The 23,893-nt window shown below is 36.0% G+C and overlaps 4 protein-coding genes across 6 annotated transcripts; 1 reads left to right on the top strand and 3 right to left on the bottom strand.

The window, feature by feature from the left end:
- Nucleotides 1-55: 55 nt before the first annotated feature.
- RB195_020867 (uncharacterized protein) lies at nt 56-673 on the bottom strand (the record flags this gene model as incomplete). 2 transcript variants are annotated; one of them, XM_064189385.1, is made up of 4 exons in its annotated part: nt 56-177; nt 235-330; nt 455-522; nt 582-673. In XM_064189385.1, 4 exons carry the CDS (start codon nt 671-673, stop codon nt 56-58), a joined length of 378 nt encoding a protein of 125 aa, XP_064045265.1. The 2 variants fall into 2 exon arrangements, with proteins under 2 accessions (XP_064045265.1, XP_064045266.1); XM_064189384.1 differs by lacking the exons at nt 56-177; nt 235-330 and having other exon boundaries at nt 408-522.
- Nucleotides 674-700: 27 nt separating this feature from the next.
- RB195_020866 (uncharacterized protein) lies at nt 701-2,105 on the bottom strand (the record flags this gene model as incomplete). The annotated part of the gene is made up of 6 exons (XM_064189383.1): nt 701-753; nt 848-1,041; nt 1,131-1,252; nt 1,754-1,891; nt 1,958-2,021; nt 2,095-2,105. The coding sequence occupies 6 exons, from the start codon at nt 2,103-2,105 to the stop codon at nt 701-703; spliced, it is 582 nt and encodes a 193-aa protein (XP_064045264.1).
- A 174-nt stretch (nt 2,106-2,279) lies between these two features.
- RB195_020865 (uncharacterized protein) lies at nt 2,280-3,609 on the bottom strand (the record flags this gene model as incomplete). Its single annotated transcript, XM_064189382.1, has 3 exons — nt 2,280-2,341; nt 2,399-2,505; nt 3,536-3,609. The coding sequence occupies 3 exons, from the start codon at nt 3,607-3,609 to the stop codon at nt 2,280-2,282; spliced, it is 243 nt and encodes an 80-aa protein (XP_064045263.1).
- An 11,837-nt stretch (nt 3,610-15,446) lies between these two features.
- On the top strand, nt 15,447-17,110 carry RB195_020864 (uncharacterized protein; the record flags this gene model as incomplete). Of its 2 annotated transcripts, none has more annotated exons than XM_013443798.2 (4): nt 15,447-15,550; nt 16,336-16,469; nt 16,561-16,781; nt 16,931-17,110. In XM_013443798.2, 4 exons carry the CDS (start codon nt 15,447-15,449, stop codon nt 17,108-17,110), a joined length of 639 nt encoding a protein of 212 aa, XP_013299252.2. The 2 variants fall into 2 exon arrangements, with proteins under 2 accessions (XP_013299252.2, XP_064045262.1); XM_064189381.1 differs by having other exon boundaries at nt 15,459-15,550.
- Between the last annotated feature and the right edge of the window lie 6,783 nt (nt 17,111-23,893).

Raw genomic sequence — 23,893 nt, 5'->3', positions numbered from 1 at the left:
GATAAAGTGTACCTGGCGTTAACCAATCTGCTTGGGACCCATCACCACGTTCACTTCAACTCAGAATCGTTTGAGGTTCACGAACGTGTAACTGTCCTTTACAATCCCTTGTGGGCGCTAGCCGATGAGTCAAGACAGTGTTCTTATCCTCCCAGACAATCTTTCTTCCCCAGTGTTCTTAAAAAAAACGTCGTAGGAACCACTTTAGTTCCAACGAAATACGTTAGAACGTACCTCGATGTATACGTTCAGGTCGCTGCAGCAGCCTATTCATTAGTGCCACTTGAATGGGTTGGTGAGAAAACATCATCGATTTTCGACCGCTCGCGCCTAGACGCGGCGCGTGCATAGCGCTGCGACGGAAATGATCCGAAAAAATTGCGTCTTCCGCGCTTTTTCTGCGACGATCAAGGAAGAATGAGCGGAACTGGATTTCCCAATCTACTAGCCGAACCCTCCGCTTTCGCTGTGAATTCCGCACCACGTCCAAGTCCAAATGATACGCTGCCTTGAAGAAGAATCCTGAATAATCAAACATTTTCGAACTGATTTGCGGAAGAATACAAGTGATTGGCGCTTACCGAACTATAGTCGGAATAGTCGAAAGAAAACGAAATGACATGCTCGGTTCGACTCGTTGTCCTTCGAGAAAAAGTAGTGAGGCAGAAGGCATAACTTATCTCGACTCGTCTATTTATTCCTACGGTAGAACATGCCTTGAGTTCAACCGTGAAAAGTCAGGAATCGAAATCCCTGTCATTAAATTTCTGTTCACAAAATAATCTTGCATCGTAGTTTCTTTATTTACAGAGCAGTGATATCTCATACAATAAAACTATTTACAGACCTATTAAGCCATGTTCCCACATACGAGGGAAAAGCGTAGCATTTTTCTCACATATAGAATATGTCTGAACAGTACATGGTAGGAAGAAAGTGCAGGAGGCGGATGGACCGGCGGGAACATTCAGATGTGCAGCGCATTTTGCTTGAGTCGTCCAGCCATTGGAGACCGCGAGATATGGTTTTACAAGCCAGTTACTGTAAAATAATCGCTGATTGTAAAATAATTCCGGATTTGCAGACAAATCAATCGTCACCAAAATTGATTGATCCGAGTTATAGCTCACATTAGGATTGGATCAACTCCTCCGCTCGTGCTCCATTGTGGAATATGGTGCTCGAGGTCATCGCTTTGTGTGAGACCGACCCAACTCCACGCGCTTTCCTTCGCACGATCAGTGATCAGTTCCTGAAAATGTCCAAAGTTTCCAGAATGTGACTCTCCAGATTTATTTATTTATTTATTTATTTATTTATTTATTTATTTATTACGCTCAAAGGCGTGCCAAGAGTAAGAGGCAAGTAATGAATACAAATAAACAAGTAAATCCAGATACAAGAAAAGAGTAGAATGAGAAGATTCTGGACTTATAAAAATAAAGTCTCTTTGTCTTTCTTTCTTAAAATCTTTGTCATCTTTATCTTTATCTTTATCTTTATTCTTTTTATGAATCTCACTAATAAGGGAGACCCTATTTGATCCATTTGATCGATCTCCAAACAGAGTTCTTTGCAAATCCAGGAAAAAAAATGAAAATGCATTTCTATTCGCAATTACTTACTACATGGAAATGGAAAATGGATATCTCATGGAAAATCCTTGCTACGTGGAGAATCTTTGCTAACCGTGAGGCTCTCATCGTATTTATAAATAAAAAACAAAGGAAATAAAAAAAACAAATCAGCTTACATATTCGTCGAGTGTTTCCACAACTAAAAGTGTCGATCCCATCTCCCAACACTTAATTTCCGCCTTATCGTGCTCCAACAAGGGATTATCGAAAAAGTAGCAGGAATCACGATATCCAAACCAACCAGGAGGACATGTCTAAAAAGGATCCATTTAGTTTAAATCCCGCGACAAAGAACCTAAATCGAGTCTGGAACCACTTACTAGTTCTGTAGTGTTAATAACAGTAGAAGATACGGTAGAGAGAACAAAGAAGAAAAGACTAGATCTAAAAATAGAACTTTTTTTATCAAAATGGGAAAAAGCCAGGATCATACTATGGAACCACGAGAACAACTTACATGAAGAGCATGACCGGGCAAAGAGCACCTCAACCACAGATACTCGCTATTTATAGGCGGAGGGTTATGGATTTTCCTAGGTGTGATCTACTCTAAAAAACCTAATCAACGTAGCAAACAATCGAGGAGTTTGGAAGCTCAGCAGTGAACTCAACTTGCCGAAAAAGAAGGAATTCTGTGTCCTATTAATCGTTTAGGAAACGAGTGAGTTCGGATTTTTTCTTCCTTGAATTAATGCCATATTCCCCTGAAAAACATCAGATCAAATCTGGTGTTCGATAGAGAATGGCTGACTCCGACACACCTAGGTCGGATATCAAGCGATGTATCGATTGATTTACAGGAAACCGCCACTTCATAACCGACACAGGTGCAGAGTTCAAATGGGAAATTTGCTCCTCCAGTTGATTACTGTATATTTCTCGATGAATTCTCCTTTGTACCACGATCTACTACTCCTACTGTAGTTTCGGACAAGTTTCTGAGAAGAAATTCACTATCAGGATGTGAGGATCCATAAGAAAAGGTGAATTTTTGTTAGATTTATTTATTTCATATTAATCAAAACTAAGATAGACATTAGAGCTAAGATATATAATAAACTAAGATCAAATTAGGGAAAGTGAACTTTTGTCAGATTTGATTATTTAATATTAACCGAAATCTTCCTTGTTAGACTTACTCATTTAGGATCAACGTAGATTTTCCTAACTATTGATTTGCATGACAACATAAACAGAAAACAAATAATGCGCTAGATTTTTCCTCTTAGCAAGTGAGGTCTGGAAATGCGGATCACCAACGAACTTAAGACAACTTGAGAGTATTTCGATGAAAATTCTGATGCCTGACCTCCACAAAGATCGCAAAGTCTCATCATCAAGTCTGGCATCACTTTATAGAACGCGAACGAATGAAGGGCTTGGTGAGCAGCGGGGCGGATGCGAACCTACGGTTGATCGTGCAGGAAACGGAGCCTCCAACCGACTGCGCTACACCCGCCTCTTTAAGTACCATACGACGAAGGTTAAGAAGTGAGTGAGAAACAAACCATCATCATATACGATACAGTACTCGGTTATCACCTTACTCCAACCAATACCTTTATTCCTTGGTGCCCCTTCGGTCTCCATAAACACACTGAACGGAGTTCACAATGGACAACCACATGTCCGTTATTCTTGCTCCGTACATCTTGCGAGTTTAGCTTTTTCGTCCAACACTTGGAAAATCAAATATAGTCGAAATCATCTGATATCCATACTTCATCCAGTAGTAGTCGAACGTGGACAATGCGGAACGCTTGACAAAGAAACGAAGCAGGGAGATCAAAGCCCGTATCCTTACCATTTATGCAGACGTGAAATAACTAAGTAAATAAGTAATAATAATAATATAGCAGTATAATAAGTAAATACGTGAATTAATAAATACGCCTGACCCTAAAAAATCTTGGTATCCAGTAAAGAAGTGCTGGCAGGATGAACGCATCTCGCAGCGGATCCACTCACCCATATCCACTTATCCTAGCACTGGAAATCCCTGTCCAACAAATGGTTCCCGCAACGAACTATTACCATCGCAAATTTAACGAAATTAACGAGATTTGCGTCAGTAAATCAACCAGATAATACTGGATTGCACATTTAAAAGAAGAAGTTGCAGAGTTCAGATTTCACTTATATCGTATTTATCCTCCCAACATAAAAAAATATACTTAATCGAGATCGAAATGATTGTTTGTTTGTTATTATTTTATTTTGTTATTATTGTCATTATTTGTTCACATTGATTGACTGCATTACGTTTTTAATTAAATGCAAAATGAGAAAAAGTACTCGGCGAGAACTGGTCCCTGCCGTCCAGTTCAGTTGTTCTTGTGATATTCTTTTCTTGTCAGAAGTAAGAATCATGATTAATCAAATAATACTGGATTGCAGATTTGGAAGAAGAAGTTGCAGAGTTCAGGTTTCATTTACATCGTATTTATCCTCCCAACATAAAAAAAATATACTGGACCCATATTCAAATGATTTCGACCAAAATATATCTTATAGGGGGATCCTTTTTGTTAGAGGACGGAACGAGGAGGCAGGGGACGAGGAAAATACTTATTGATTTCAGTTGCATTTGCAAAGTTTCTTCGTTTTTAAACGAGTTTTCTGTGATCGTTGCAAGTTCTTTAATCGCCTCTTCAACGCTTTTTTTTCTCTTAGCGTTTGCTGAATTTCATTCGACTCCTCAACGCCGAGACACGAGAAATCAGAGAACAATCTTATCAACAATGCTATTTGAATATGTACTGGTTCCTCTTTTTAACGTGAATCATGGATGGAATGTCGGGAAGAATTCCTGGAGAGAGAGAGAGAGAAAAAAAAAACTATAAGCGTTCCAGCGGTTTCTCTAACAATTAATAGCGGATGATCGTTAGGAAAACCGCTGAAACCTTCACGAATGATAAAAATGGACTGTTTATGATGAATGCACAAAATTTCCAAAATAACGGGAAAAAAATAGAGCCAAAACAACAGAAATCTTTCCAGAGTGACATAAACGTCGAACGTGACAACGAAGAGTGACAAAAGCCTATTTATTGGATTGACCAAAAAGTTAAGGAGCATATAAGTATGGAACGATCCTATATCTGAGTTACTGAGGAGTCAAAAAGTGAAATATGTGGGAATTTCATTTCTACTACTATTGAAAACAACTTGCAAGCAACAAACAAAGCGTAAACACACCACTGGTGGGATGAAAGACCACTTTTCTTGCTGACTGAGCTCGCCGATGATATTGATTTGCGATCAAAATGAGAGATCATGGATGCTTCCTGGAAATCTTCAAGGTCTGCGCGAATCGATTTCAATTTATCAGTTCTCGATTATTCCTGAAAACCACTGGACCCAGGGATGCCTTTACTACTCCAGAAAAAGGATGTCGAGTATATTTGTCCATGCTATCTTTCCCTTTTACTGGAATTCAACTTTTCCTGAATGCCTACTTTTTTAAAGAGCTCGAACATGGATCATTGTAGAAAAAAATTATTGAATAGTAATAATAATGGAACCTACTTTTCTGGCTGACTGAGCTCGCTGATAATATTGATCTGCGATCATAATGAGAGATCATTGTTTCCTGGAAGTCCTCTGAGTCAGCGTGGATCGATTTCTACGCGAATTTCTACTTCTCGATTCTTCCTGAAAACCACTGGACCCCTTGGAATGCCTTTATTACTCCAGAAAAAACGATGACGAGGATTCATATTCGCCGGTACGTGAACGTTAATACGTGAACGTGAATGTGCGTATTGTTTATTGTTCATTATTTATTCATGTTGTCCGAATGTTGCTGATACGGTTAATTTTGTTTGTGTCCACGGGATATTTCTCCTATATTGCGATTCATCCTCTTGTGAATACTTATACTAAACAGCACAAACATCAAAATATCATTATCAAAAAAATGTACTAAAATAGTATTAATCGTGAAGATCTTTACAACAATAAATAAAAATAATAATCAACATCTTCTAGCACCACTAATAAACAAAGCCAATATAAAAATTTGTGAATATTCTAATGTATTCCTTTGCGCAAAGTGAAGAATTCGCAAAATCCTCCACCTATTCCTAGAAAAACCTAGAAATCCACGAATTATCCGTTGACATGAGCCATTATCGAAGCGTGCACGTGAATCGCATTCAACGTGGATCGTTTTTGTTGCAAAATTTGCTCAATTATCTATTTTATTCATTTCTCCGATGAAATGCGAATGTATTTATTTTTAATTCACCCCGGCAAAAAATAACCTTGACGCACAATTGACCACTCAAGGGTCAAGTGAAATGATTTTTTTTTTGAAAATGGGGAAAATGTGAAATGAAATGATGCGAAAACTGGTCCCAGGCCCGGTGGATCTTGCCTTTGACTTTATGGTATCTGAGTTATTACTGGGTTCGTTTGTATCCGGAGTAATTAAATTCTTGTTAATCCTAAAGAATGTGGATGTTGTGCTCTGCTTCTTTTAACGAACTATGACCACTAACAACTGCTCGTATACTTTTTTCTGCATTCTTTTCCTTTCCTAATGATTTTCCTTCAGAGTGTAACTATGAAAAAAAAATTCCGACTTCTACAGAATTGTAACTGACCGATTATGGCAATTAAAATAGCAAAAATGACGCTAATTCAGCAAATCTGACGATCTTCCCAATTTTTTACAGACAGAATTAAGCAGAAAAAATTAAAATAAGGGTCCTCTCGTCGAAAAAATCACCTTGTACTGTAACTCTATGTAACTCTTCTATGTTGTGAATTAAGAAAGAGGTGTTCGAAGATTTCCTGCAGAAAAAAACAAAAAAAAACGTGAACGGATAAAATGTAACGTTTCAAATTAGTGTTTAGTGTCATCTACATTTCCATCGGATGAAAATTACTGTTTGCGGAACTCAATTCTCGAGGAATCCAGAATATCAGGAATTATTCGAAACCGGTCCGCATTGATCAGAAAAAAACACCTCCAGAGACATACATGGATAATTGGAGATCGTCAGAAAAAAACAATGAACAATTTATTTTGGCGGAAAAAATTGTGCTGTGAGCAAGAGGCTCGAAAAAATCAGCACCAGCCGCCGGCTTCGTCGGTCTCTCACAAAATCGCATACTTCATTATCAGTTAGAAACTAATTAATGTGTTGTGCCATTTTGAAATTCTTATAGCCAGAAAAGACAGGAAAATTATGGAATGTTCTTTTTTTTCTCAAATACGGACGTATAGGACGAGTCGAAATCACCACGGAAAGACATTTCTTGCATTCACGTATCACGTAGAAAACTTGTTCCAGCACAAACGAGGTGGAGACGTGTAGTCATAAGAGCTATTGAAACATTACAATAGAGACTTTGATTATTGCGGAACGAGTGAAAAACTCTTCTTGAGATGAGTTCTTCCGACAGACGCAACTGACTCATTTCTCCGGTAGGAGGGAAAAAGCCGCGAATTTCGAGTGCAACACGATTGAATGAGTGCTGAGTTCCGTGAGAGTTGCACTTCTTCTTCAGAAGTCCACTTTATCATAAAGTTATCTTGGAATCGTATGTTTTCAGCTCTAAGAAACTACTTATCTCTCCGTCAAGTGGGACTGTTTAAGAAGAAGAAGAAAAAAAGAAAGTTTAGGAAAAAAGTTAAGGACACTAACTGCTGAATTCATTGATTTATTGCAAATATCTGGTAAAAGTGTAGGATACAACGTGAATCCACATTTGTACAAGAAAAATCAAATCAAAATAATCACAGAAAAAAATCAAAAAATAACTCCACATCAACGACAGAGCTAGAGGATTACATTGAAATGTGAGAATACACACATATCACATTTCTAGGTTGAGTTTCTCTGCTAGAGACTGTAGATCATTTTTTGGAAGAAATAAATCTTGTAAAAATCACTAAAGAGTAAATCTTAGAAACATAGATAAGACCCAAATAAATGTAAAAAAAAACACAAAAAACAGAAAAGATTAAATTATCGACTATACAACGAACGAAGCTATTAAAAATGAGAACTGAACTGATAATTGAAGAAAATTTTAACGAGACATGAGTCTCAGCCTGCAGCTAACTTTACTGCTTCATTTCAGAGCCTATATCCAGTAAAGATCATTCCTGAAACGGGTTAAATGCGCTCTAGCGGCAAAATTTGCTCCGCTTAAATACATTGTTATACAATTGAAACTAGTACGAATGGAAAAACGTGTTGTGCAACGGAAATTCCACTCGCTTTATCACTGGAAATATTTCTGGAAACATACTGGTAATTTCCACTGCGAAGGATCGTTTCAATGAGACCAAACAGTATTGTGTAGTTAGATCAAAGAAAAATTTTCCGATGGCTCCGTTTCAACTGTATTTTTCAGGGCAGATGTATTGGATACGGTCTCAAAGTATTCGGATGGCGAAAAGACGAAAAATACGGTACTTCATACCCTTGTAGAACCGTACCATATGCCATCACTTAGAAGGACTCAGGCGATATGACTAGAACATCGCCTATCTAAACGGTAATGCTAAACTCTACCACTCTTTTCTACTCTACTTTGGTGGGATAGCTATTTTTCGATCTGTGTTTGGATCCTAGGACGAAAACAATCCTGAAAAAATATCGCTTCACTGCGGAAAACAGTTACAATTGTAAAATAAAGCAATGGCTTTCTCGATCTTCATTTGATGCCAACGCAAATTTGCGGACAAATCCACTAATGATGTCTTTTTTTGCGCCGTTCAGTCAACTACAAACTGGTTTCCGTTGACCTGCAACCAAATACGTACATAACTCCATTGATGGCGGTTATAATTAAACATTCAAATTATGTGCATTCCATCACTACCACATTCAGCAATTCTTTTATAAAATGAGGGGGTTTCAACCAAAACTTCAGGAAAAAAATCTTGCTCAGCAAATTTGATTCCTGAAAGTAACAAGTTAATTTCTTTGAAATTTTCTTGTCTGCCTCAAGTGCTACGCCAAAAAAAAACTCAAATAACACCTAAAGTTTACCTTTATTGTTTACAACCTGTTCACACATGCGATTAAGGTCCCATTGAGCTTAGACGAAAGAATAACTTCAGGGTTGTAATCCATCGTTTTTGAATTATGTTTAAAATTCTATTTCGTGGATGGGCTGACGTTCCCTAACCAACCCAGATTGAATGAAGTCGCCTTCTACTATGCAACTGTTGAGCAACTTCCATATATCCACCAATAAAACCTTCGAACTTGCTGAGCGTATAGATAGGAGTGTAGTCTTCATTTAAAAACGAAAAATACGTTTAAATGTTTTTTTAAATCCACATCCTTATCAAATGGGAATTCAGGGTTGTACTCGATGGGAAGGCTCTTCCTGTGCACCAACCCATCGCCCTGGAACCATTCTCGACGGAGCTGTTTTGCAGAACGGCTCCAAAAAGAAATTATTTAAAAATAAATCGTGGTTAAAATTTAAAAATTTATTTAAAAATATCTGAAGTATTTCACAAGTGCTTCACATTATTCGAAATAAAATTATTAAATGTGGAAATTCAGCTATTTATTGAGCGCAACCAAAAGAACCGCTATAAAAACAAAATTACCAATAAAATCATAACTTTTATCCATCACTAGAACGCGGGTTAGGCTTTAAATTTAGTTTACTTGGAAAAAGGAGAAAATTTTCCTGAAAAAAAAAACAAGCTTAGTTTCCAAACCCAAAAAATGCTTTTAAAAAATTTTAAAAATCCAGAAATGATCTCTCCTTCTTCTGTCTTTCGGATGAAAGAAATATTTGAAGAAAAATTAAAGAGCCGAGTAGAATCAACTTCACAGACCTCATCACTGTTTTCATCCTCCGGGGAATTATGTGCGTGAATTTTCTGATCACTGAACATTGATCAGTGAACAAAAGCGTCCTTTAAATTCACGAAAAATCAGAGGAATATCATTCAAAACAACTGTGTACGTTCAACTAGGCTTCTTCCTCGTTTCCATAATGGTTATACGGTCAAAGGAAGTCCGAGGAACGTGCTATGATGGTAATTTCCTCCTTTTTTTATTTAAAATCAAAAATCAAACCACGGACGTCAGAGCTGAAAAACTCGCTATCTTTTCATCGCATAATTAAATTACCGGAGATTGGTGGCAGGGAAAAAGACCGTTGGCCTTCACCGTTGATGTGTCACTCTCGAGTGGAGCGGAAGGCGGGCGTAGCAACAAATGCTGCAAGTTCGCCGAACACAATCGCAGTTGCACCGACCTCCGTCTGGATTCATTCGTAGCGAATGCGTTTGTCTCCAAAACTACTTTGACCACCTCTTCACTCCTATAAAATCGCGAGCGAACCTCTGCTAGAGATCATTTCTGGCACTCCCAAAGTTTTACCCTGTGTTTTTCGAATTTTTCTCTTTCTATAAATTATGGTGCAGAAAACCAAATCTATGTATTTCCACGGTGTTTATTACACGAGTGGTTTCAATCAGCCGTTTAATTTTTTGATCATATTTGGAAAGGATTTTCTTTTGCATTTTTTTGCTTAAATTTCTATTAAAACGAATTCCCTTCGGCTAAAAGTTTTGGAAATATCATCAGATCCTTTAAAATGCCACTACCTGCCTCTGATATTTCGTTATCAAGCCCATCTGAGCATTTCTTTGAGTAACCTCTAAAGTAACCTCTAAAGTAATGAAAAATGTTTGAAGTTTAGCTTAAGCTCACTTTGATATTCCATATTCTCGGTAATATATCGGAGGGGATTAAAAAAAGGATCCTTCCCAGAAAATGACTGAAAGTTAATTTTTTGAAAAAATTGCTTTTAATAGAAATTGTATTTTTCTACTAATGCTCTAGATATGGAGCTAAATTCAGCAAGTTTTACATTCAGCATTTTGTGCAATGGGCCACAGCCATTGAAAATAGTAAAAATTCCGGAAATTTTGCAAAATTCCCGATATCATTTCGTGAAGAAATCTCCAAAGAGCGAACAGCGGATATTGGAACGTAATACAACAAAAGAGCCTACTAATTTCATTTTTTTTATTTTTTTAGGTTTATTTTCTAATATTATTGGTTTAGGTTTATTAGGTTTATTTTAGATTTTTTATATTTTATATTTTATATATTTTATTTTTATATGAATAATTCATAAATTAAGTTAAGTTATAAACTAACTTACACAACTATAGTTAATAGTTCTTATATTAAGAATAATAATACAATAATATTATTATTAAATAATCTGTAAGTTAACATTTTTATAAATATTTTTTATTTATATTCTTTTTCATATTTACTTATTTATTTTATGTTTTTTTATTATATTTTACATTTTTACCAGGTTTATTTTTTTTTTAATTTAAGGAACACCACCTCTTCCTATGTAGAGAAAACCCTCTACTTCATATATTTTATGTGCTTAAAAATTTTTCTTTTGTACCTAAAAATAGAAAAAAAACTTTATATTCAATTTTAACATCTAATTTTAAATTGCGAAATCACTCAAATCAAGCGTTTACAGTCAGGGAACAGACAGTACGTCGGCGGTGTAATCAACCAGAACGAGATTTTTTTGATTTCCCGTCCGCTCCTCAGCTGACATTCCCAAAGCGAGGAGTCTGTACGATACGCTGATGTGAAAGTGTTTCCCTTGTTTACGTTGTGTCTTTGCGCAAATCGTGTCGGTCGTGAGAAATAAAGCGGCTCATTTCGTAACCATCCCTTCTATTTTTGATTAATTCGACGATAATTTTGCCGTAGAGAATTGGGCGAACTCTGATCTGCAAAAAATCTGTATATAAGCAAATTTGTTTCACTTCGTCTCATTTTTTTCAGACAGTGCTCCTACATTTAGACTTTAAAATGCTCTCTCTTCTCTTTCTCTCCCTTTCTTTCTTCTTCTCTTTCTCTCTATCTCTCTCGCTTTGTATAATATTTTCGTTGGATATGTTTAACATCTAATCCAACCTGCTTGCTTCCCTTTTGTAATTACGGTATCGGCTGCTGAACTGGAGATACCGTAATTACAAATGGGAAGCAAACACACGTAATTTTTAGAATGTTTTAGGGTTTTTAGGACGGTGGATAAATACTTAAAATTCTAGAATTTCACATTTGGATAAAGAATAAAGGGCAAAATGTCTGTCATCAGACACTCCGTATGGGACCCACCATCACGTTCACTTCAATTCAGAGTCGTTTGGGGTTACGAACGTGTAACGAGGCCTATACAGTGGTTTACTGGGGCTAGCCGACGAGTCAAGTCAGTGTTTTTATCCTCCCAGATAAGCCACTGGTACCAATTTATCGACTCCCGGAGAGATGAAAGGCTTAGTGAGCACCGTGGCGGATTCGAACCTCCGATCGGTGGTACAGGCAGCGGAACCTCTAACCGACTGCGCTATACCGGCCCCTTTACTTTTGATCTACCCATAAATCACCGTGTTAACTGTAAATTTTACCACTTTGACCCAGTAACTGTATGCGGTAGAATCTTAACGTATTGTACAGCTTTCACTTCACTTCTGTTCTTCGTTTATCTCTCCAAACTTGATTTCTTGATAATTCAGTAAATTTACCAACAAAAATAATTTTAAAAGGAAGTCACATCATGGATTCCCATAGATCACAGCCCTTGGAATTCCAAATGATGGGCCTAAGCTATATTCAGCCTTTAGTGCTATCTCTTCCTGTTGTACTCCTAGCAGCTCACTCCAAAATTTTGATGCTCCATCGCGATGACTGCGTAAGTAAACAAGTAAAGCAAACAAACAATAAATAAAGCGATACACGTCACAGGAGTGGTTTGTTTGCCTCAGTAGTTCTGTTCACTCTGGGGGAAACCTTTCGGCTTTTTTTCTTCGATTTTCTCAATGAAAATCGATAGATTTCACTGATATCAAGGTCTTCTTGCTATGGTCGCGCAATCAAGTTTTCTGTCTGTCGGCAGATCTTTTCTTTGATGTCGTCGTCCGTTCACGAATATATGCGTTGTGGTGCGAATTTGGTTCCACTTACTCGTCCTTATACCATTAGCCGAAATCCATCAGATTTCTGGAACAATAGTACTTCAGCTATGCGATGAGGATGAGGTTAACTGCGCACACCTCCTTACTCATTCTTCTGATCGATTCGTATTCAAACAGGTTTTTCGATAGTCGAATTTTTGTTAGAACCGATCATTGTTCTATGAAAAACATGCGATTCGCTATTTCTCTGCACTTTAATCTATTCTCAGAAGGTTATCGTTCAGTTCTCATTCCGGAAATTTCCCTTGTTTCTTCGCCTTCTTTCCTTACAGAAGGTTGCTCAGTTGTACTCATTCGTCTAATGTGACCACGGCTTTTTCTGCCGATTTCCCTCCTCCGAGATTAAATCGGGTCTCTGAATCACGTGCGAACTAATGCATTCATAATTGACTGATTCAGATATGTTTCGAATCCCTCGTCGTAGAGGTTTTCTCATAGAGTTCTTTTAGATTCTTCGGCGCCGGACCGACTCTTCCAGTGAATCACCTCATTTTCGCCCCCTCCCCGATGATCCCACAAATAATTAATTGTTCAGCTCCGGAAGAAGATTTACATGTATAAATGAATAAAAATTAGGGTAAAATAAATATGGTTAATAATAGTAATATAATAACAATTATGGAAGAAAAATATTTTGGTCATCGAACAGCTACATAGGTACTTCTGCAAAAAATACTCTCAAATTGCTAATGCTCTCTAATCGGTAGCCTTTGTTAGAAATCCAAATCAAATTTTCATTCATTCATTCATTCATTCATTCATTCATTCATTCATTCATTCATTCATTCATTCATTCATTCATTCATTCATTCATTCATTCATTCATTCATTCATTCATTCATTCATTCATTCATTCATTCATTCATTCATTCATTCATTCATTCATTCATTCATTCATTCATTCATCCATTTCATTCATTCATTTCTTCATTCATTCACTCATTCGTCCTGACTGTTTAATCGATTCATATATCCATCCACTCGTTCATCATCCGTTAGTTCATTCACCCATTCATTCATTAATTCATTCATTTGATTCATTCATTCATTCATTTCATTTCATTCAATCATTCACTCACTCGTCGTTCACTCATTCATTCATTCGTCTACTAGTTGAGCTTTTAATCTATTCATATATATTCATCAATTCGTTCATACATTCGCCTACTCCCTGATCTCCTAATTTATTCGACCACCAAATCGTCATTCATTCGCTTATTCCTCCGCCCGTAGGGAGTAATCTTTTTACTCTTTACTTTTTACTAGTTATCCATTATCTCACTTTTTATCTTCATTTTTTGTCTAATCACTCATCTTATCTAATCATTCATCATTCATTCATTCATTCACAGAGCTGCTCATTTTGCTTAAAAGTGAGTAGAGAATGAGCATTTATAGTCCGCTTCAAAATTGTAGATATGAGCGGGCGATTTCCGGGCACGCTTGGACAAAACTAAACACAATTAACTTGGCTAGGGGAGAACTGAGTGTCGTTCCTTCGAATGCGAACCAATGTGCTCGCAACACTTGCAGCTTTTGAAGCGGCAGCGTCGCGGTCGCGGCGCGCGGTCTTCGATGTGCACATAAGTCACTTCGGTATGTGCCAAAAAAAATTAATTAGTACAACTAGTGCAAACAAAACGTGGCAGCGCGCATCGTTCCCCGTATTTTGTCGTATCGTATTTTTACACCACTATTTTTTTGTTGTTTTGGAAAGAAAATTCTAAGCGAAACAGTTTAACAACGCTGTCCGGCTTGTTCACCTTAGAAGAAGATAAAATCTGTCAGAAAAAAAAATCGGAACAAAGATAATGAAACTTCACGTTCATACCTACGAATCCTGTTTAAAGACTTTTGACTTTAAGGAATTTTTTTGTCATCCTCACACAAATTCGTCCCTTGCTGTAAAAATTCTATCTAAAAAAACGTAATAATCTGCAACTGCAGCCGCGCAATTTCTGTCATTGCTAATCGATGATGACGTGAACCTTAAAAAATAATGAAAGGAACGTTCGTGATTATCATCAATCATGAATGTATGAAGGGAAAAAAGTTGTCAAGCAGGTGTATCCGTTATTTGGCCAACAACAATGATTCTCGATAACAAACTTCACTTATTTAACATCTTCGGGGTCGCAAAACCACGTATTTCGCTTCGTTTTCGGATTCCTTGGATGAGCTGATCTGTGTTATTTTTAATTGATTTTCTTGAGCTGTAGCCAAGATTGGTATTGATCGTCTTTATTAAACAACAGCTAACGTTTCGACGTTATCGCCTTCGTTAGAGCCTGGAAAATCAAAACCATTAGTGATTTATCCTCTCAAGCGCCTCATCATCCTACAGAAAGCATCCAAACGCTAGACAAACTCAAGAAATTCAATTTAAAACTACGTTTCACCAGGCCGAGATTCAAAGACAGTCGAACATGGGCAATGATTTGTGTTATTTTTAGAATCCTGACCGCGTTTGTGTTCAGCAATATCTTGTAGCCTTTATTTTTCGTTCTATCAGTCTCCGAAAGAAAAAAAAAAGAGAAAATGTCCGAGGACGCTTTAATGTGGAAATAAATTGTCGAGTACCTGTTCCGACAAAGAGAACATCGTCGAAACATCTTATTCATATGACAGGTTCTAGTGGAATGTGAAATACGGTCAGCGGTTCAACGTTTCCTTCCGTTTCCCTTAATGTTTTTCCCGGGAAAAATCACTTTCCGAAACGATTTTCGTGAAATTTCCTCGTTGATTCCCGTCTTTGTATCTTTTCTGGATAGCAGCAGCAAAATCCTCTCCTTTTCAGAAGAACAATGATTGGTATAATGAATGTCGGCTCTGATTCATCAGTGGAATTTTATGCAAGTGCTCGTGCAAGTTCCCTCTATGAACGAAAACCATCGAAGGATTCCAGGACGTGAGTGAATTTTTCTGCTGTCATAACGTCCTGGGGGTGGCCACGGAAATTCTTCTCCTACAGTGACGTGACGAGAAAAAAATTCAAGCGACAGTGAGAAAGTAACGCAGCCTTTAAATTGATAAATTTTATTTAATAAATTGATGAATTGATAAATTTAATCTTAATTTAATAATTTAAGTTGATAAATACAATACAGTATAGTATATATTATATTACATAAGTAGTAATTACTCAAAAAAATCAGTAATTGCTTATGCAATGGCAAAAATAAAGGTTTTAATTTTTGTAATTTTCAAATTTGGCTTTTTGCTTGACAAATCGGAACTAACTAATTGGAACTAATTGGTTCATAATACCAATCATTGTTCCTTTTTTTTAAAAAATTACTTACCAAAAATTATTAATTATTAATTCACCAAAATTGTTCTTTTTTTTAGAAAAATTTAGATTTATTAATTTAGACTTAAATTAGATTTAATTAAGACAATTTTTTCCAATCTTTACATCATTAGTTAATTTACCAAAATTGAATTTTTATACCATCAGTTAATTTACCAAGATTGCTCTTTTTTTTAAATTTTAGACGAACAGAGCTCTTTTTTTTTGAAGCATCGGTGATGGGAGGAGAAGGAGAAAAACCTTCTGTACTCATGTGAACTCTTTCAAAGAAAACAATTGCTAATTTATACTTGAAGGGCACAGTCGAATGGATCCAGCGTTTCTTCCGACAGTGGCATCACATTCCGGTTACGATATTTCCGATCAATCTCTTCCATTTTTAGTTACACTACCGACGGTCGTGTTTTGATCAACGGTGTCCCAGAAGTACAGGACACACCGGACGATCTCTGGCGTAACCTCATTTACAAAGCTGTTGCCAGTCGTGTCGTTAAAGAAGCGGAAATAAATGAAACTGGTTGGTAGAAAAAAAAACACCTCTTTCTCCTTAATTGAGGGAACAAAGACATAAAAATACCAATCGCACACACACACACACGCATATTTAGGACCGTTAGCGGTGATTCGAAAATTTTCCTCACGACTTCGTTTTGGCCGCAAATCATCGACTCTTCAAAAGAAACCACCAGAAGAGGAGGAGAAAGAAGAGGAAAAATCCGACCGAGAACATGTCACGATAATCAGAATTAAAACGGTGAAGCCTAACAGAACGGTGAAGGAAGTGGAGGAAGAGGAGCAGCCAAACAAGGAGGACAAATCCTCCATTCAGGTTTGTTTCTCAACGCTCTATTTCCTTCTTAGCTGAGATTAAGAAAGGAAAGAAAGAATTTAGGAGAATTTAGGCAGATCAAAAATAAAAAATAAAGAGATTAGGCTTAGCCTCGGCAAAGAAATGAAATGGGAATGAATTTCATCTAGGATGATGATGGAACAGGAGATGAACTTCGTATTTACGCTCAGGAAGGAATTTTAAAGCGTTTAATGGAAGAAAAAGCGATGATCGAACGACAAATGGGGAATATATCCATGGAATGGGGAAGCGATAGCGCACGAACAAGCATCGATGAAGAATCTGATATTATCGTGGAGAGATTTTAACGTGCAACTTAGATTTCATCTTTTGATGAAAAAAAACCCACGTTATTTCACATATTTATTACGATATTTTCAAAAAATTCCCCTTCAAAACCTCTTCGTTTTTGTTTAGCAGCGAAGGAGGCATAATATTTGTAATGTTTTGGCTGAAAACATATTTTTTGATGGTGTTCTTTGTCATTTTCCAAGTTTTTCGATTCTGTTCTTCATATTTTCCTCATTAAATTTGCCCATCTTGCTTGGATTTATTTTTTTTTCGTGATAATTGAAGGTACTACCTGCACATTGTTCTTTTCTTTTCTTTTCTTTCTCTTTGTGTTCTCTCGCATTTCTCCGTTCTTTTTTTCTTTCTGTGTTTCCGTGAAGAATTCCATACAAACCGAGAATGTTCCCACGTATTTTGTTTACGTAAATCTTTTTTTTCTGATTCGTCTTCCTTACAACCGCTAATTGTTTGTGTCACCGTAATATTCTAAAAGTGTTTTGTATTTGATGACATTGATCTCATATATAAAAAATAAAGTGCAATCTTAAATTTTACATTTTTTATGCACAGTTTCTACATACGAATCGAAGCAGGTGGAATAAATTCAAAATTCAAGGAGAAAACTGTAGCTAGACCTGAAATTAATCGATTTTTACGCGAACCAATAACTCATTTTGCATTTTTCTCGTTTTAATCTAACCTATGGGTAATTGCTATTGCTAGGGTCGCTATATATTGTTTTTATTAAAAAATAAATAAATATATTATTACTAGACATCAAAACCACCGGCAGCGCTGCATCGTGCCATCCAGTGCCATTCCAGGACACACAGAAAACCCTGTGATGTGTTTTTTTTCTGAAATTCGATCTTTGTGGTCACCTAATTTGATGCGTTACCTCAGCCAACACAAAATGGACATTTCCAAAAAAATACATGTGTGTCTGAGAAGCACCGAAAATACAAAACATGATTTTTCGACTATTTTTTAGGGCCCGATGAAGTATTCTTTAGAGGTTTTAGCCCGAAAAAATATTAGACGCTATTTTAATGACGTTTTATTTCAACCCAAGCAAAACTAAAATTATTTTAACCATTTTTGTTCCCCTACATCAGCTGGTCCAATAAAGATTTGGAATTTTCAAAAGAGTAAACAAAACAAGCTTGACGTCCGGTGACAACGAAAAGTCGGAGATTAAATTGATTAAATTTATTGATTAATGTTACTTTAAATGGAATACAATAATAAAATAATAGAATAGGAAAAAATACATGAGAATACAATAGATTTGAATACTAAATGGATAGATTAAGGTTGTAGTCTAGGAATCCGTTTCGTGTCTGCCCTTAAATGGCCACTGAATGAAGTTGATCCCTCGAGCGATGATTCAGAACCGTCTCGAAACCGCCGCTGAGCCAACAAAGCCTTTTATCCTTCCCTTTGAGGTCGACATCGCTAGCAGACTTCTCTACGAGGCAAAAAACACTGACTTGATTCATGGTTTGGCCCACCCAGGGGAATTTAGGCTCCACCTGTAGGTTCATAAACCTTAAACAAATTCTGATTTGGGGTGGGACGCGTAGGCGCCTCCCTTTTATGTGGATTAACGATCAACGCGTATCGTCCATCCATAACTTTTTCGCTTATCCTTTATTATCCAGTTAATTGGTGGCTATAAGTAACCTCAAAGTTTGTCATAGACCTCAAATTAATTAATTAATTTTTATAGATTGATAGGAAATGTACTGTGTAGAGAACCGGCCAGAGAGGGAATTTTAACACACAGAGACTTTCTTCTCGACTCATCTGATTTTGGTGATTTCCATTTCAATGAACTATCTGGCGTTTTCTTCCCATATTGTTTATAAACAAATTTAAAGGAAGAAGATCGATATCTTCTTGGTGAAGTGGTCACGTCAGAATACTGAATAATTTTCGCTTCTTGTTTCAATTGTTGTTTAATTAATTAATTTTTTTCAAGTTTCCAGTCATTTTCATCCTCAAGCCAATACCTTCTCATAACCTCATCCCTCCCTTTATTGATCTAACGATTGATTAATCGTTTAGAACGATTGATTAGCTGGTGTAAAGCGACAGAACGAAGCGTTTCCTTCTCATTGTTCGTTCGATCGTTCATTCATTCATTCATTCATTCAGTTATGAGTTTGTCCGGGAGTTGTGCACATGGACGGCGGGCGTTTCTATTACGACCGGCGCTATCGTTTCCACGTCATTGTGCGGACAGCGCAAATATTCCTAAACGCTACGTTATAATATTTCCCCCCTTGGATAATTGGTCCTCCCCTGTACTTTTCACTTTTATTTATCTATTTATTTATTTATCTATTTACTTATTTATTTATTGAAAACACCTGCAGGTGTGCCATAAAACAAAAAACAGAAAAGATGAAACAGAGCTCACTAGAATAATCACATTAGAATACTAATTAGAATAATTTTACACTTTTATCTGTTCACAAACGGAAAATGTTTTTTCTCAAATCGAAGACGTATTGCGGATCGAATTTCACCGCACTTTTTGCCCCGTTCTTCTACATACTGGATTTCTGTTTTTGAAGGATGAAATGAAGCAAATCCTCAACTCGTCTCTTGATGCGATCGAAAAAAAAACTTTTCCATCAAATTTAACCATTCTCTCGTCTTTTCATGTTGTTTACCTATTTGACCCATATATTTGTTTATTTATTTTTGTTCTGACAAAGAATCTTCTTCTAAGTAGACTCTCTCTCTCTCTCGGACTCTCCATCTGGAAATTAATTGTTTTTTCCCATAGATAAAAATTAAGGGGCTTCTAGGACACTAACCTGCTAGCCTATGATTTTATTTTTGAAAATTATCTATCATTTTTTTTACAATGTTCGGTTTCGAATCATGTCAGCAATTTATTTATTTGACCTATATAAATTTTTTTCTGCTTTGACGACAAATCTTCTAACTAGAGAACTATTTTTTCTCATGGATGAAAATCAGAGACCTTCTAAAACACCAAATTTTTGATCTATAATTTTATTTTTGAAAATTATCTACTTTTTTACAATGTTTTCTTTGTGACCATCGATTCAGCGAAATACGAAAAACCCTGATTAAATGGGACAGCCATTAGACACACGATGAGCACGCACATGTCTGTTGTTACCTGGGTAATTTGCCTCAGGCTATAATTTCCTCAAGGCCGAATCCGAAAAAAACTGCATTGATCCCATTTTTGGAAAACTACAAGTGTTTTTCGATAACGAAAGTGAGGTTCAAATTTGTATTGCTTTTAAACTCCTTTTAAAATTTCATAAAATCATTCCTTTTAAATTTATTTATCCATTCATAGCTGGAATTGTGTCATTGGAGGCGAAAATTGATTAAAATTGATTCCCGAAAAATATTCCCGGTCTCAGCAGAAATTGCAAGAAGCAGCACATTTCGTAAATACGCAATTATTTTTATGGAAAGAGGAAATTTTTACTTTGTTTACTACCAATGTCCAATGGTTTTGTTTGTCTCCATATTTTTGCTTTCTTTTAAGAAATTATTCATTTTAGAATCCTAAATAAAAATTTTTAGCAAAATTTAAACTTTTATACAAATATTCATTCATATTTATTACTGGGTTCATTATTTCTTGACATTTTTTTCCTATCTCTAAGTCATCTAGAGCTTCACAGATCTTTCAGAAATCATGTCTGTAAGAAGGAAAAAAAATCCCGAAAAAATGTTACCATAGTAGCAAAAGTTTTTTCCCCGACTTCTCTCTTCCGTGGATTACAGAGTTGGCATAAATCATTTCTGTCGTAAAATTTGTAGAAAAAAAAACGTTACCATAGCAATATAAATCCGATATGAGACGGAGTTGCACTTGTTATGTTTAATTTTTTCACATCATCTAATCCAGAGACCCCCTTAACTCCTCCAAAAAAAAAAGGAATTTGAAAACGAGGAATCAGGGGAATTTGAAAACAAATGCTTCTATGCTTACTTCATTACGAGAGGGGACACTCACGAGAAAAATTGGTGCTGACATTTCGGAGGAACCAGTTACTTCGGGATTTTTCGTTTCCGGCTTTTCATGGGAAATCTTCACCACAGATGTTCTACCTTTTTCCTATCCATAAATCCCTAGAACGATAAAATCCATGTAAATCTTATTCGTAAAAAAGAAATTTTTCAAAATTTGTACTCTTCTAAACTTTCGAATAACCAAAGGACTCGTTCCACAGCTATTTGTACAGTGATATTTGCCTTCGATGAGCATCACGTTTCGACAGCAGAGCAGATTTGCGGCCACATGCGTGTGCAACTGTCATGAGCTCTGATTTTTACAACTTTTTCATAGCTAATTTTAATGAAAGGGATCATTTCTCGCCAGGAACAATAATATAATATACATTATGATGTAATAAAAAAAATGGAATATAATACTAACAGCGCAACATTCTAAAAGGCCTCTAATTTTTCCCTATAGGAGATAATTAACTATCCTGAATCTGTTCACTTCTATCAAACTTTGTTCACCTCTGTCGAAAGATCTTGTAAAAAATAATAAGTTTATTGTGAAAAAAAGATGGATAATTTTTAAAAATAGATTTACAGACTGACAAATTAATGCTCTAAAAAGCCTCTAAAGCCTTCTTTTTATAGAAATCCAGAATTATTCGTATCTCTACTACAAAACCACTTCATTTTAACTTGTTTTAAGAATCACTTTTAATTTTATTTTTTATTTTAATATCTTTAATTTTATCAATTTTAATTTAACTTGATAAATTTTTCCACCTTTTTTCGATATTGTCTTCTATATAGTCCTACTTGAAGTGAGTGTAGCACAGTTGGTAAGAGGTCCTGTAGCCGATAATGGTTCGCTACCGCCTAAAGCCAGCCAAGCCTTCCCGCCCTCCATAGTCGACAAACAACCCCAGGGCTTCTCTGAAAGGATAAAACGTGGCTGATATATAGGCAGGCCCCCCGTAAGCTACATTGTATAGATCGCATACGGATTATCCTGAAAGGATTTTCAATTGAAGTTCGACGCAAAAGTGCATCCCGAACGGATTTATTAACGCCAGACCCATTTTGCTCCTTATCCTTTTATATAGGTCACCTCATAACCGTTATGGATGGGGTTTGGTTTGGTCGAAAAGATCGCGTATAGAAATAGAAAGAAAATAAAATAGAAAAAAACAAAAAAAAAGAAAGAAAAAAAAGAAAAAGGTACTAAAGAAACTTTTCCACGTGCTTACTTAATTTACTTTTTACATTTTATAAACTTAATATTTTGGTAATTATTCTGTCTTTGTGGCTTAGCCTCATCCTTAACATCATTTGTGTCTGAAAATGACACTTAAATGACATGCCTAATTCCCAATCCTTAGAAACGTCATCAGGTTTTTTTTTTCTCGTTGTTGTTTCGTGCGTCACAAATTCTTTGACGCGGATGACGCTACGGAAACGGAAGCGGCAGAACACAACAGATGTGAATTTTCTCGGATTCTACCAGTAGCGCCGGTTGTTTTCCAGAAACTAATACGAACAAATAATTCCAAAAATTACCCAAACCCAAGCGCATCACCATATGTAAATGAAAACATTTCAATGAAAAAATCCTTCAACACTGTCAAGTCCCTTCGAAAGACTATTAACAAAAAATAAACATTTGAAATAAAATAAAAATAAAAATATAATCTATATAAGAATATATGTTATAAAAAAATAAACAAAATTTTCTTTCGAGCTGGGCGTTTCCTGGGAAGACGTTGGGTTGACGATCAATGCTTCCTACGGAGACTTTTTTTTTTTGTGAATTTGGCCTTTCCCATCCTTCCTAGTGAGGTCACCCAGTTTTTATGTTTTACAACGAATTCGATCTTCACCAAGCGAAGACGAAGCTTGTCTGCAAAGTTCTCCTGATTATTTTCATTTTTTTAAAATTTACTGGATATTTTTCACTTAAGCATAAGCGTGGTGTACTAATGCAAAACTATTTATTTTTACAACTCGTATTCGTATAGAGGTAAAAAAATTTAAGATTTTCGATTTTTTTCCTATCGTTAGAGACTTTTTAGAGCGTTAAATTGTTAATCTATATTTCTATTTTTAAAAATTATTCATCTTTTTTCACAATAAACTTATTATTTTTCACAAGATCTTTGGATAGAGGTGAACAAATTTTGATGGAAGTGAACAAATACAGGATTATTGACTTTTTTCTATAGACGAAAATCACAGGTCTTTCAGATCGTTTTGTTGTTAGTATGATATTTTTTTTCACTTATTTACATTTCATATTATTGGTAGTATTATATTTCTTCTATTTTTCACAAGATCTTCTAAAAGAGGAGAATAAATTTACGATTGTTAACTTTCGTATTACGGTCGCAATTAAAAATAAATATTAAATATGCTTCTTAGTTTTCAATGCATAGACAATCCGCAGACGTTTTTCTTAGTCTTCTTTTGTATGTATCAGAAAAAAAAATTAAATTTCCTATAACTATTATCAGAGTCATGGGAAGTCGTTATTTGCCACTGGGATTTTGCACTTCGATCGATAGAATCAAATGTCTTTTTACGATTGATCCAATGCTAATCCATCAGTTTCATCGTTTTCGAACAATTCATGGAAGGAATGGGGGGGTGGAAATGAAGAGATCCTTGAAAAATTAAGAATTAGCTCAAGTAGTTGAAAATATCCGGGTATTTAGGCGAAAGCAAGGAATTAAGGGAACACTGGATAGATACGTACCCTTAAATCCCTCGCAAGTCGCCATAATCTCCATTTTTCCATTAGTTTC

Source organism: Necator americanus, chromosome II (assembly GCF_031761385.1).
Source record: "Necator americanus strain Aroian chromosome II, whole genome shotgun sequence".
In the NCBI taxonomy this organism is placed as follows: domain Eukaryota; kingdom Metazoa; phylum Nematoda; class Chromadorea; order Rhabditida; family Ancylostomatidae; genus Necator; species Necator americanus.
This window is presented reverse-complemented; position numbering and strand designations above follow the sequence as displayed.